The following is a 13,875-nucleotide window of genomic DNA, read 5'->3' as shown; positions in this document are numbered from 1 at the left end:
AGCAGAAAAGTCTGTAGACCCTGGAAAAATTCCACCCAGGAAAAGGATGGGTCCACATAAGTCTAAATCGGACACTCCGACAGAACATTCCACGAAGATGTTGGACATCAGAAAGAAAGAAGATAACAGCTCCATTGTGTTGCCTCCAGTTCCACTCCCCTCCATCCGAGTGAATGGACCAGCATCAGCAAAATCAGTAATAGAGAAATCACCTCAAGCATCCAGACTCGCAGAAAACTCTGGCTGTATTATCCTTATATGGTAAGCAGCACAGAACACTAAGCAATTTGTCACTGGCGCCATACTTCTCCGTACTAAGCTGTATGTGGCTGTTTGCATGGCCAAAAATAAGGTACACACCCAAATACATGCTCACTGCAAGGCCGCACAAGTACGCACACCTGGCGCATAACTACGCGCATAAAGAAAGACTGTGAGCTTAAGTGCACAAGTGCATGCAGACGTCACTACACTGCCAAGAGGCAAGAATGTGCACATGCAAGCGTGCAGGAAGAAAAAAGCTGCCTGGCCTACTATGCAGATGGCGCAACCAAGCCTGAAGATCAGGACCTAGCCAAAGGCTACTCAACACTTTGCGCCTCCTCCACTGCTCCCATAAATCCCCAAAGAAGTGAGAGGAAAGAAGGGGAAAGACGCCAACCACCAACGCCAAGGGAAGACCAGGTAAGGAAAAGAATAGAGGAAATAAAGCTTCCCTACTCCCTCTCTTTTTATTTATTTTTTTTTAAACTTTCCTTTACCTGAGCTCAGCCTTCCCTGGATGAGAGCACAAATATTTCTGGTTATGGGAGGGGGGAGAGAGCACACCGCCGAGCCTCCCATGGCCTCCAACCACCTTAGTCCATTGCCTGATTACGCTTATCTACATCCATCTGCTGGAGACTGAGAATACTGGCAGGTTGATTGATAGATATCTATCTATATCTATACATTGAGTGATGTCAATGTGTCTGATCTCATCTCCATCTGCTGGCAGGACTGCATAACCCACTTATGTGGCCTGGCCTGTCTAGGCGAAAAGGAAACAGCATTAATTTGAACTATGCTTTGGTTGAATGCAATATGCTTGGACAACCAAGAGTGAAAGATCTATGAAGTAATGAATGGGATGTCCCAACAGGAAAACTGCCGCAACAAGATTTATTCCTCCCTGTAAGCACCACAGCACCACACATGCTGGGATTAACTTTAGAAGTGCTCTGGGACTGCAGAGAAACCCAGAGAAGAGGCTCAGCCTGTGGGCTCAGGGCAGCGTTGTGCAAGAAACCAAGGGTTTATGCCCCAAGCTGTTTGCTGCCCTTGTGAGGAAGTCCCAGATTCTTGCATGTACTGACACTGGGTGCCCACACATCCTATGTTGGCTTCCAAAAGGGAACGGTAATCTACGGACTCTGGCCAAGAATCGCCACTGGGATGACTGGGCTAAACAGGAGTGGGGAAAGGGTTCAAAAATGGGGCAAAACCCAAGGTGATTCTGAATTCAAATTCATGGACACCCTGGCTCTTGTAGGGATCTGTTCCAATAGACCTGAAAGCTGTTAGAAAAAAGAAAATGAGGGGAGGGTGTTAGAAAAAAAATAAAATAAAGGAGGCAGCAAAAGCCACAATACAAGAAAAAAATTTGAATGCTCCTACTCACCTGCTGTTCTTCAGGCTCAGCCTATTCAGACAATACATAAGGACCTGTCCATCCCTCAAGACCGTAGACAGAATAGAGTCCTCAGCTGTGAATAGGGCTGAAGGCATAGAGTCTGGCCACAGGCCCATGCTCAGCAAGCAGTTGCCCCATGTCTCACTAGAGGCCAAAGCTGAAACCTGCCTTGAAATTATCTCCTGGAGGTGCTAAGTAAGAAAAGAGATACAAGATATTCACTTAAAGCCATCAAAGATGTAGTACATAGTAACATTGTGTATGATGGAAGATAAAGGTCAAAATGGCCCACGCAGTCTGCCCAGTAATTTGCTCAGGGTTTTAACTACTGCTATGTGCAAGTCACCCCCTCCCCTTCTTGTTAAGGGTTTTTTAAGTCATCACACTGCAGATACTTAACACAAACTCATCAGCAGTTTTAACTTCCTTAAAACCTTCAGCTCTCTAATTTACTTCATGGCTAAGAGTTGGAGAAAAAAAGTGTAGCCCTAACAGCTGGACTGTTAGCTTGAAATTGTATGAACTGTCTAAGTCCCCAAATAGTCTTATCCAATGGATGCCTGACAGCTTTGTGCAACTGTCACCTGTGTCATCTTTTCAGTTTCTCATTGCAACAGGGAACACCTAGAATCTCAGAGATCGCACTAGTACATCTCTTAAGAAACAAGGGAAATGCTGGGTAAGGCGCTTGCGGCAAGTAGCCCTTGAATGGTTTGTGACTATTGTTTCTTCCAACACTGAGGATCAGAACTCAGAATTTTTGTGATGGTGTCAGTAGGAAAATTCACAGAACCAGCTCCAACGCGGATCCAATTCATTTAGAGTTTGCAGGGCCAAGTTATAGGTAATTGTGTTAATATAGGGTTCCCTGTACGTACCCGGATCAGTCAAGACAGTGGGTTATGTCCCCCTTCCAGCAGGTGGAGTCAGAGCAAAACTCAAAGGCTGGCCTCTTATAAGCTGGAGTGCCCTCTTTGTCCCCTCAGTATTTCTCTGACTCCAGCAGGTGAAAGGTAGCAGTCCCTTCGGTCCTCCATTTAGCTTACAAAGGGGAACTTTTTTTCCCTTCTTATTTCTCTTGAAGTATTTCTTTCTTGGATGGATCTCTAATTAAAAAAAAAATAAAGGAGAACTTTATAACAAATTTTACTCTCAGATTCTCAGGGATTCACTCCCTCAGCTCCAGGCTCCAACTTGTAAGCGGAGCCAGTGGTTCTTTTCTTTCTGGGGGTGAGTGCTGTTCCTTTTTTATTACTTTCAGGTACAGCATTTTTCTTCTGGAGGGAGTTCAAGGGTTCAGGGGTGCACGCTGGTGGTCCAGCCTCTCTCTTCTCCCCTCCCCCCCCCCCCCACGACATAATGCCCTGCCCTGAGAGGTCGTTGCCTCGGAGCAGTGTTTTCCAGAGAAGCATTACTACTATGTTTTTCAGGCTTCTAAGCCTTGTCATTTCTCTGCTAGCGGACTCCTGCTTCCCGCTCCAGTCAGCCTGCTGCTCTGCCGAACAGCCATGCCACGCCCATCTCATTGCTGCGCCTGTGGAGAGCTGGGTATGCGGCTCTCCAGGGAGGGCATTTGCATGAGATGTCTCCCCAGCGGGGAGGGTTCCTCACGAGCGGCAGAGCAGCTTCATTCATGCGCACAGGCGCGTCTCGCAGTGAGGCTGGCCCCATTCCCACCCAGCACGGGAACAGCAGCCATTTTGGATTTCACGCCACCAGCTCCCGTGCAGCCAGGCCCTGACTGACCTCTCTCCAGTGACTCCTCCGGACCTGCAGCCTCCTTCAGCGTAGCCCATGGGAACACCCCCCCCCCCGGCGTTTGCTCTGTCAGGCCCTCCCCACTGGTCCTTTCTCCACTGATTTCATTTTATTGATCATTTTTGTATACCGACCTTCCTCACAAGAGTTACACAGTGCATATTTGGCCAGCATGAGCCACCAGCAGGGCTCTGCTGCGGGGCCTCTACCTCCTAAAGTAATTCGTTGGTCAGATCCAGGCTGTGGTCAGCTTTCTGGATCCCAGGAAGACGTGGGGACCTCCCAACCAGGGGTTACACTAGGAGCCAGTCAGCTCCCGGCCCCCACTGGAGCAGGGGGACAGCAGCCAGCTCCCAGGATACGGGTCGTACCACCTGTATCCGCTCCGGATGATCCAGACACGGATGACCTTTGTTCTCCCGTGCAGGTGGAAGGGGATGACCCAAGGGTCCTGCGTCTTTCAAAGGGATGAGTTGGACCCCCTGATTCCTCACGTCCTAGCCGAGCTGGACATAGATAGTCCACCGGACCCTCCTACTCCTACTGCATCATCCCGGAATGGCGACCCACTCCTCGCCGGTCTGCACTATCCTTCTCGAACTCTCTTTCCATCTGATGCTACTGCAACTGTTGACTAGAGAATGGGATTCGCCGGAGTCTTCTCTCAAAGTGGGCAGAGCTATGGATAAGCTCTACCCTCTACCTGAAGAATACCTGGAGCTCCTGAGGGTCCCTAAAGTGGATGCTTCTGTGTCAGCGGTTACGAAACGCACCACGATTCCGGTTACTGGCAGAACGGCCCTAAAGGATCTGCAGGACCGTAAGTTGGAAGTCTACCTCAAACAGATTTTTGAGGTGTCTGCTCTGGGGGTCCGGGCTGCTGTCTGAAGCTCTCTCATGCAGCGAGCAGGGCTTCATTGGCTACAGCAACTGCTCAGTGCCCAGGATTTGCCGCCCGAGGATGCTCAGTAGGCTGAGCACCTGGAAGCAGTCATGGCTTATGGGACGGACGCTCTTTATGACCTCCTCCGGGTCCTTGCCAGGTCCATAGTTTCAGTTGTCTCAGCCAGGTGGCCCCTTTGGCTTTGCAACTGGTCAGCTGACTCATCTTCCAAGGCACAATTGGGATCGCTTCCTTTTAAAGGAAAATTGCTTTTCGGCGAGGACTTGGAACAGCTCATCAAGTCACTCGGGGAGAACAAAGTCCATAAGCTGCCAGAAGATCGGCCAAGGACCTTTCGGGCCTTCAGCTCTTACAGATCTTGCTTCCGTGGGCAACGACTGTTTCGTCAGACCAGGCCTCCAGCACAAAGGCCACCTTCCTCACGCTCTGAGTCCTGTCTCATCCCTTTCATGGCCGGAGAACAGTTCGGGACAACCTCCCCCACGGGGCTCCTGCCAAGTCTTCCCAATGAAGGCTTGCCAACCCACTCTTCCATTCCCAGGATAGGCGGCCGCCTGTCTTTCTTCTACGAGGAGTGGATCAAGATCACCTCAGATCAATGGGTCTTAGACATTCTAAGACACAGCTACACTTTGGAGTTTGTTCGACCCCTAAGGAACAGGTTCCTCTTCTCCCCCTGCGGAAGCCTTCAGAAGCAGGCCATGGTCCAACAGACGCTCGACCGCCTCTTGGCCCTCGGGGCCATCCTCCTGGTGCCACAGAGGGAACGAGGATTAGGCCATTATTCTGTCTACTTTGTGGTACCCAAGAAAGAAGGCTCCTTTTGTCCCATCCTGGACCTCAAGCTGGTCAACAAGGCTCTCAAGGTGCCTCACTTTCGTAGGGAGACCTTACGGTCAGTCGTGGCTGCGGTGCACCGCGGGGAGTTCCTGGCCTCCTTGGACCTGACTGAGGCATATCTCCACATCTCCATCTTCAAAACACATCAACGCTTCCTGTGTTTCAAGGTCCTCGGCCAGCATTCCCAGTTCCAGGCCTTACCGTTCGGCTTGGCAACGGCTCCCCACAGCTTCACCAAGATCATGGTAGTGGTGGCAGCTGCTCTACGTCAGGAAGGAAGCTTAGTCCATCCCTACCTGGACAACTGGCTCATTCAGGCAAAGTCAAAAGAACTGTCTCTTGCGGTGGAACGAGTCTTGCACCTTCTCCGCTCCCTCGGCTGGGTCGTAAATTTCCCCAAAAACAACCTTATACCTTCTCAGACCCTAGACTTCTTAGGAGCACACTTCGATACCAACGCCGGGAAAGTCTTTCTGCACCAGGATCAGGCTCAGTCTCTTGTAATGCAGGTGCAGCGCTTCCGGAGCCTCCAACCTCCCACAGTGTGGGATTAACTCCAAGTCCTAGGCATTATTGCTTCTACTATAGATTTAGTGCCATGGGCATATGCGCCCCCTACAGAGGGCGTTACTCTCCCGCTGGAAGCTGGTATCTCAGGATTTTCAAGCCCAACTTCCGCTGCCAGACATAACCAGCCGCAGCCTGGGCTGGTGGCTCAGCCTCAACCACTTGCTGAAGGGAGTGGACCTGGAGGTCCCACAGTGGGTGATTGTCACAACGGATGCGAGCCTCTCCGGTTGGGGAGCAGTGTGCCAGCGGCAGTCGACTCATGGACTTTGGACGTCACTCCAGGCCTCATGGCCGATCAACTGGCTGGAGACCAGAGTGATCCATCTTGTCCTGCAGCGATTCCTCCCTTTGGTTCATTGTCAAGCGGTGCAGATCCTCTCCGACAATGCAACCATGGGGGCATACATCAATCGCCAAGGAGGGGCGAGGAGCCAACATGTCGCGCAGGAAGTGGACAAGCTGATGGCATGGGCAGAGCTGTACCTTTCTCGCCTCACCGCATCCCACAGTTGGAGTCGACAACATTCAGTCGGACTTCCTAAGCCGACAACGCAAAGATCCAGGGTAGTGGGAGCTCTCCGAGGAAGCGGTGTCTCTCCTCTTCAGCAGATGAGAGCCCCACACCTGGACTTGATGTCGACGCTCCGGAACGCGAAGGCTACCCGTTTCTTCATCCGCCACAGAGAACACAGCGCAGAAGGTCTGGATCCTCTCATCCTTCCCTAGCCACAAAATCTCCTTCTCTATGTATTCCCACCATGGCCCCTGGTGGGCAAGGTGCTGCACAGAAAAGAGCTTCATCAAGGGTCTGTCATTCTGGTGGCCCCAGAATGGCCTCGAAGACCATGGTTTGCAGACCTAGTCAACCTAACGGTCGACGGTCCTCTCCACCTCGAACACCTACCGAACCTTCTGTGCCAAGGGCCAGTATTTTTAGACTGTGCAGATCGCTTCTGTCTTGCGGCATGGCTTTTGAATGGCAGAGGTTGAGGAGACGTGGCTATCCAGAAGCAGTCATCTCCACGCTCCTCAAGGCGCGAAAGATGTACACCTCCTTTTTCTATGTCTGGATCCGGAAAGTGTTTGAGGCTTGGTGCGCTTCCATGGATCTCTCTCCATGCCAGGCTTCCATTGCACATGTTTTGTCTTTCCTACAGTGTGGCCTGGACAAGGGCTTGGGCATACAATTCCCTGTGGGTTCAAGTCTCATCACTTGGGGCTCTGGTTCGTCATCAGGAGGCAGCTCCTCTTTCCGCTCATCCGGATATCGTCCGATTCTTGAAAGGAGTAAAGCATGTCAGGCCACCGATTCACCACCTCTGTCCTTCGTGGAGTCTCAACTTGGTCCTTCGGGTGCTCACCAGCTCACCATTTGAGCCTTTGCGGCACGCATCTCTCAAGCAACTCACCCTCAAGGCAGCCTTCCTTGTATCCATTTGTTCTGTGCGCTGGATGTCTGAGTTTACAGGATAGAGCCTGCAGAGAACCTTTTCTCTGTTTTACAGACTCCGGGATGTCCCTGTCCACGGTGTCCTCCTTCTTGCCTAAGGTGGTTTCTCCTTTTCATCTGAATCAGTCGGTGGAACTTCCTTCCTTCGCCGCCGAGGATCAGCTGGAACTTTTGAGACTGAATGTCAAGCGGGTTCTCATTCATTATCTGGAGGTCACCAATGAGTTTCGCTTATCGGACCACCTGTTTGTTCTCTGGAGCAGTCCCAGGCAAGGCCACCAGGCGTCCAAAACCATGATCGCACGCTGGTTGAAGGATGCCATTGCCTCAGCATATATTGGCGTCAGCCGTTGCCCTCCGGTCGGCATCAAGGCTCATTCGCTCCGTACTCAAGCAACCTCCTGGGCTGAGGGTCAATCTGTCTCGCCGCAGGAGATATGTAGAGCTGCTACATGGAAATCGTTGCATACCTTTGCACAGCACTATCGCTTGAATGTGCAACCTCCTGGATTTGGCTCATTTGGCGACCAGGTCCTTCGAGCCGGGCTATCCGGGGCCCACTCTACGTAGGGAAGCTTTGGTACATCCCACTGTCTGGACTGATCTGGGTACGTATAGGGAAAAGAAAATTATTCCTTACCTGCTAATTTTCGTTACTGTAGTACCATGGATCAGTCCAGACTCCCACCCTCAGAATCATGGGTTTGGGATAGCAGCTCTCCTTACCAGCATCTGTTTTCCTATCTGCTCTCTGCTGTTATTACGGTTCTTACCAGTTGGTTCACGTTGCAAGTTTTTTGCCTGTTGGTAGGTTTCTTCCAAAATTTTGATGCGGTTCATAAGTTGAGTATTTTATACAGATTCCTTGATCTATCCAAATGTTTTTCTCTTGCTATTGATATTCTTGCTTTGATATTCTTAATACTGAGGGGACAGAGAGGACGCTCCAGCTTATAAGAGGCCAGCCTTTTTGCTCTGACTCCACCTGCTGGAAGGGGGACATAACACACTGTCTGGACTGATCCGTGGTACTACAGGAACGAAAATTAGCAGGTAAGGAATAATTTTATTTTCCATACCAACAGCCAAGTATGGGTACTCCTTAGCATTTTGTACATTCATCAGCAAATAAATGTTTAGGGAAGATATACTAAAACATTTCTTATTTTTATCTTTATGTGCAATGTCTGCTTAGGTCTTTCTTCATTGAGGAAAGACAGACTAAGGTAAAGCGTTCTTGAAGTTTCAAAACTATTCAAACTTAACTTTAGGATAACAAAAACATGCAAACGCAAAGAAAGGGGAAGAGTTATTTAAAAATTCCTGATTAAAAACCCATTTGTATCTTTAAACACAAACCGTTCAAGGATCCTTCACCTCCCTCTAGGATTCAGTAAGAATATACCATTAGGGTGGGGATGAGACATAATAGTAATAGAGTGAGTGTAATGCTTCCCTTATGTGGAAGCTGGTAAATGGTAAGCTCCTCTGGTACATAAAGCCATGCCACCATCTTATTGCGTGGATTCCCTGTTTTCTTTTATAGAGGCAGCATGTCTTGGCTGTCCTTGTTTTCTACTGAGTTGATACCTCCCATGGAGCTTTTTATTTGGATGGGAGTTTTCCACCCTCCCAATCCATTTTATCTTTGTAAATTGATTTATTTAAGTTTGGAGTACCCATCAACTTGGGAGTCAGTTAAGCTAATTTAATTTCTGTTCTAATATCATAGGTTCCCTTCATGTAAGAGAAACCTGTGATCAACAAGATTCAAGGAGAATGACAGCTTACTGCCATCCTGGTGAGAAAGAGGAAAGAGAAGACAAGAGGTGTGGAATACTGCCCAGGAACATCTACTGGATATTTGGAAAACAGAACTACATAAGTATCATCCTCATTCTGAGAGGAGGAGGAAAAGGACAGGTGCCATTCAGGTACTGTGAGGAAACTAGAGTTCAGAGGAGAAAACTACATGGAGAGATAGAACATAAAGTTGAAATTGATTTTATACAATTTAATACTTCAACATTGGGAGGGAAGTATAAAACTTACCCTATGCCAATGGGATGGGAAGAAATCATCAATTTAAGACTACATCAATTGCTTTATCACCTTAAACAAGATTGTGAGAAGTCACAAATTTGTTTAAGAGCACTTACTTGTATTACTTAAAAATGAACCAGTTGGGTGTAAAGAACTTTATTTCATTATCTTACAACCTATCAGTAAAAGTACAGTTTGAAATCAAAGCTTCCAGCATGTTTCCTTAAGTAATAACTTAACACTTACATCACATAACACTGCAGTGGCATCCCTAATAGGGATGCCACTGCACATGCTCACACATGCTTCTACACTGCACATGCTCACACATGCTTCTACACTGGCCACCTCCAACCTGCCAACTGGGTTCCTGCTGGCCTCTGGGCAAGTTCCCCCACCTGCAAGCTATCCCCTGGTGGTTTCTAGGGACACAAACTACTCACAACTAAGGGTCACACAGTTCTTAGAAATACACCCACAGACCAAATATACACAATACCAGAATCGTTAATCAGTCCAAGACAGGCAGAACTAACAAACTAATAAGTTTATTAAGAAAAAGTAGGTACAGTGAATGGATAAAAGATTTAAACTGCAAACACAAACAGGTAAAACAAGGATTATACAGCAAATGTTAACTGAACACTTTTCACTACTTTGGGAAGGTCAGGAAAAAGGCTGTCCACAGAAACTGAACAGGGCCTGAGCACAGACATCTGCTTTCTCTGTACTGCCAGCCAAGTAGACTGGAGAGTTCCAGAACCATTAAAGCAAGTTTTCTGTCTCCAGGGCCAATCAGGGCACACAGTACTATCTGGCCAACAGTACTACAGGATGTTTCAGTGTTACATGTACTCAGGGACGTGTATGCTGATCAAGCCATATTCAGTCAAGGCAGCATCCAAAGCCTCTGCCTGAACTTCAGTACAGAGGTCAAACACCACCTGCAGGCCAGCAGACAGGAAATGAGCTCTCTGGGGAAAAGTATCACAGGAAAGAAAAAAAAAACTACAAAGCATGCAAAACCCCTGTTTCACCACAGCTTATTTGTGCTGTTATCTGTGCTATATACAAAAATAGATTTAAGTATTGCGGTGTGAAGGGCCTTGAAAGTTAACTCCCCCCTCTGCTTAAGGAACAAAAATTAAAGTAGATAAACTAATCATATAGTTAATTAGTTAATCATATAGTTAATTAGTACAAAGATTCTAACCTTCATAAATCATAAAAAACAATCAACCTTAATAGTATCTGGTATAGAGTGGTCCTGGATAGTTATGTGAAATGATGTGGTGAGTATGGAAATGCAGTTTAGCCTATGCAGACTCTATATGCTTGCTCAAACAGCCATGTTTTAAGGAGTTTTCTAAATAGTTTTAAATTGCTCTGTATCCTTAAATTTTCTGGTAAAGCGTTCCACAGGCCCGGTCCTGCCAGTGAAATCGCTCTCTCCCATACCATAGTAAGTCGAGCAGATGCAACTGAGGGAATTGAAAACAGGGCCTTATTTGCCAATCCCATGTTACGCTGTGGCGTATGTATTCGGATTACTGTGTTTAACCTTGTCTTGGAGAGTACTTTGAACTCGATCCAGTTGTTAATGGGTAACCAGTGAAGTGCTTTTAGGACAGGAGTGATGTGTTCCCTTTTTTTTTTATGACCAGTTACAATTCTAGATTCTGGAGTATTTGAAGCGGTGGTGTAGTTGATTTGGGTGGGCCTAATAGCAGCCAATTACAATAATCAAAGCTCGTAAAAATCAGAGATTGTAGTATGCTTCTAAAGTCATGTTGATTTAGTATGGTTTTAAGTGTTTAAGTATTAATAGTTTGTTAAAACCTTCTTTTATTTTCATAAATATGTGTTTTTTAAAGTTCAATTCTGGATCTATCCAAATACCAAGATCCTTCACTTTATCACCTAACTTAATTGATTTGTCGATTTGCATAGTATTATTTGGATTGTTTATTGAGGTTTTTCTTTCAAGCAGGATGCATTCGGTCTTATCCATGTTGAGAGAGTCTCAAATGAGTTAGGAGTTGGTTTATGACATTGAGATACATATTTAAAGTATGGCCTCAAACTTCTATCCAGGTTCAATTATCACAGGCATTAAACAATGTTTAACATGAAAAGAATAAGTAGCATGCAGTTTACCTTCTGGTGGACCTGTGAATGCTGGGAACAGGCATACACTTCTGAACAAGACCCTTGAAAAGCCTCGACAAGCCCCAAGCCTCGCTGTAACTGCTGGGCGATCAACATGGCAGCACGAACCAAAGAGGAGAGAGAATACTGGGAGCCTACAAAGAAACTGCCAATTACTCCCATGACAGATGTTTCCCAGACTGGACTCAGTGAACATCACTTTTCCCTTGCTCTGCTTTAGAAAGACTATTACTACTACTCCTCCCTTCTATAGCACTACTGGATGTACGCAACGCTATCAAATGAGATAATCCCTGCTCATTAATACTTACAATATAATCAAGACAAACATACAGGGCAAAAACAAAAAAAAAAGACCTTGACAATTTCATTTATTAAGAAAATTATTAAACCCAATAAGGCTGTGAGGAGGATCAGGAGATCAGATTTAAAAGCAGCCTTAAATAGAATAGACCAACTCTGTACGCTGAACCATCTCACAGCCGGAAAACGCAAGAGGATGAAGCAATTCCACCAAATTTGGGACTCTTTATCTATAATGGAGAGCCACCTGGACCCCATAGATTCTTGGACATACTTAAGCTTCTAGATCAATTATAATATTATTGTTCTTCACTCTTTCCTGGTTATAGTTGTGATTGTATTTGACGGAAGGGGAAAAAATTTGGGAAGTAAAGGGGAAAAAATGGTGCTTTCACGATTGGTTCTGTATAATGTTTGTTGTACTGAAGATTAGTATGCACCAATAAAATTGTCAAACAAAAAAAAACAGAACAGCCTTAAATAGGTAGGTCTTCAGACTGGATTTGAATAAGACCAGACAGGAAGTATGGCACACAAACTTAGTAAGACTATTTCAAGCATACTATGCAGACAAGTGGAAAGCACAGAGTCTGAGGTTAGGTGGCAAAGACAGATAAGAGTTTACCTTAGAAGCACAAGATATACTGCAAGGGAAGAGTTCAGTAACCCACAATCCACTGGGAGCATCGAGAGGAGAGGATCACCTTGCTGGTGGCTGAAAAGGATTGGTAAGAACTGCTTGAGGAAATTTTTAGAACTTACAAGTTTTGGGGAGAAAAACTAATGGGGTATATTATTTATTGTATGTGTGTGTCTGTATTAAATAGCTAGTTAGAGGGGAAGTAAAAACCAGGAGTTTGTGTATATGTATTTCCTTCCCTACTACCCATCTTTCATCCATCCCTAGCTCGACCTTTAATTTATAAGCAGGGGACACTTTCACAGTAAAAAAAAAAACCCAAAAAAAACCCAAACATTGATCAGCCTTTTAACTTAAATTCTGAAATTCCCCACACCTTAGAGTTTCATCATTCTCTGGTAAGTCACTACCAGATAAATAGGGAATACACATATACATTTAAAAGACCCTAATTGTACACATTCCTACACCCTTAGAAATCTAAATTTAACTAGGAACTGAACAAATTTAAGATGAAGGCAGCAGTCCAGCAGCAAGAGGCGGGGCCTCCCAGTCTTTTGTATCAAGTGACACATACATGATTTTTTACCTGCAGGTGAGAAGTTGTATGTGTGCATCCGGTGCAAAGAGCTCCTGTCTCTCAAAGAAGGAGTCCGATCTTTGGAGGCTAGAGAGTGACAAACCTGGAGGAGCTGAGGCAGAGAGGTATATAGATGAGACCTTCAAGGACATAGTAGCCAAGTCCCAACTCCAGTCTGGCAGCCCTGGTGCTGCCTTGGAGAAGGAAGGTCTCATGATTGGACAGCATCAATCTGGTGCAGCAGGAAATTATCCTGTAGCAAAGACCTGCTCTACAGGCGGTGCATTGTCCTCTCCTTATGAGGATGTCTCCCCCAGGGCTACTGCCCAGGAAAGAAAGGTTAGGTCAGCCGTCATAGTTGGTGATTCAATTATTAGGAATGTAGACAGCTGGGTGGCTGGTGGGCGTGAGGATCGCTTGGTAACATGCCTACCTAGTGCAAAGGTGGCAGACCTCATGCATCACCTAGATAGGATTTTAGACAGTGCTGGGTAACAGCCAGCTGTCGTGGTACATGTGGGAACTAACATAGAAAAATGTGGGAGGGAGGTTCTGGAATCCAAATTTAGGCTCTTAGGTAGACAGCTGAAATCAAGAACCTCCAGGGTAGCATTCTCTAAAATGCTTCATGTTCCACAAGCAGGTCCCCAGAGGCAGGAAGAGCTCCAGAATCTCAATATGTGGATAAGACAACAGTGCCTGGAAGAGGGATTCAGTTTTGTAAGGAACTGGGGAACCTTTTATGGGAAGGGGGGCATCTTTTCCAAAGGGGTGGAACTCCACCTTAACCAGGGTGAAACCAGGCTGCTGGTGCTAACCTTTAAAAAGAAGATAGAGCAGCTTTTAAACTAAATCAAAGGGAAAAGCTGACAGTCACTCAGAAGTACATGGTTTGGAGGAAGGTATCTTCAAAAGATACTATTGAAGCATTAGAGTTAGGGCATCC

At 46.5% G+C, this 13,875-nt stretch overlaps 1 protein-coding gene across 2 annotated transcripts in view; it reads right to left on the bottom strand.

Moving 5' to 3' along the window:
* Nucleotides 1-13,875, bottom strand: part of MDN1 (midasin AAA ATPase 1) — a 765,271-nt gene that overhangs the window by 368,430 nt on the left and 382,966 nt on the right. For both annotated transcript variants that reach the window (XM_029595415.1, XM_029595414.1), the window contains exons 47-48: nt 11,395-11,540; nt 1,661-1,863 (exon numbers count right to left, since the gene is read on the bottom strand). In XM_029595415.1, the coding sequence (XP_029451275.1) occupies nt 1,661-1,863; nt 11,395-11,540 (349 nt within the window). The remainder of the gene's footprint in view (nt 1-1,660; nt 1,864-11,394; nt 11,541-13,875) is intronic.

This window comes from Rhinatrema bivittatum, chromosome 3 (assembly GCF_901001135.1).
Source record: "Rhinatrema bivittatum chromosome 3, aRhiBiv1.1, whole genome shotgun sequence".
Taxonomy (NCBI): domain Eukaryota; kingdom Metazoa; phylum Chordata; class Amphibia; order Gymnophiona; family Rhinatrematidae; genus Rhinatrema; species Rhinatrema bivittatum.
The sequence above is the reverse complement of the archived record's forward strand: the minus strand, read 5'-3'. Positions and strand labels throughout refer to the sequence as shown.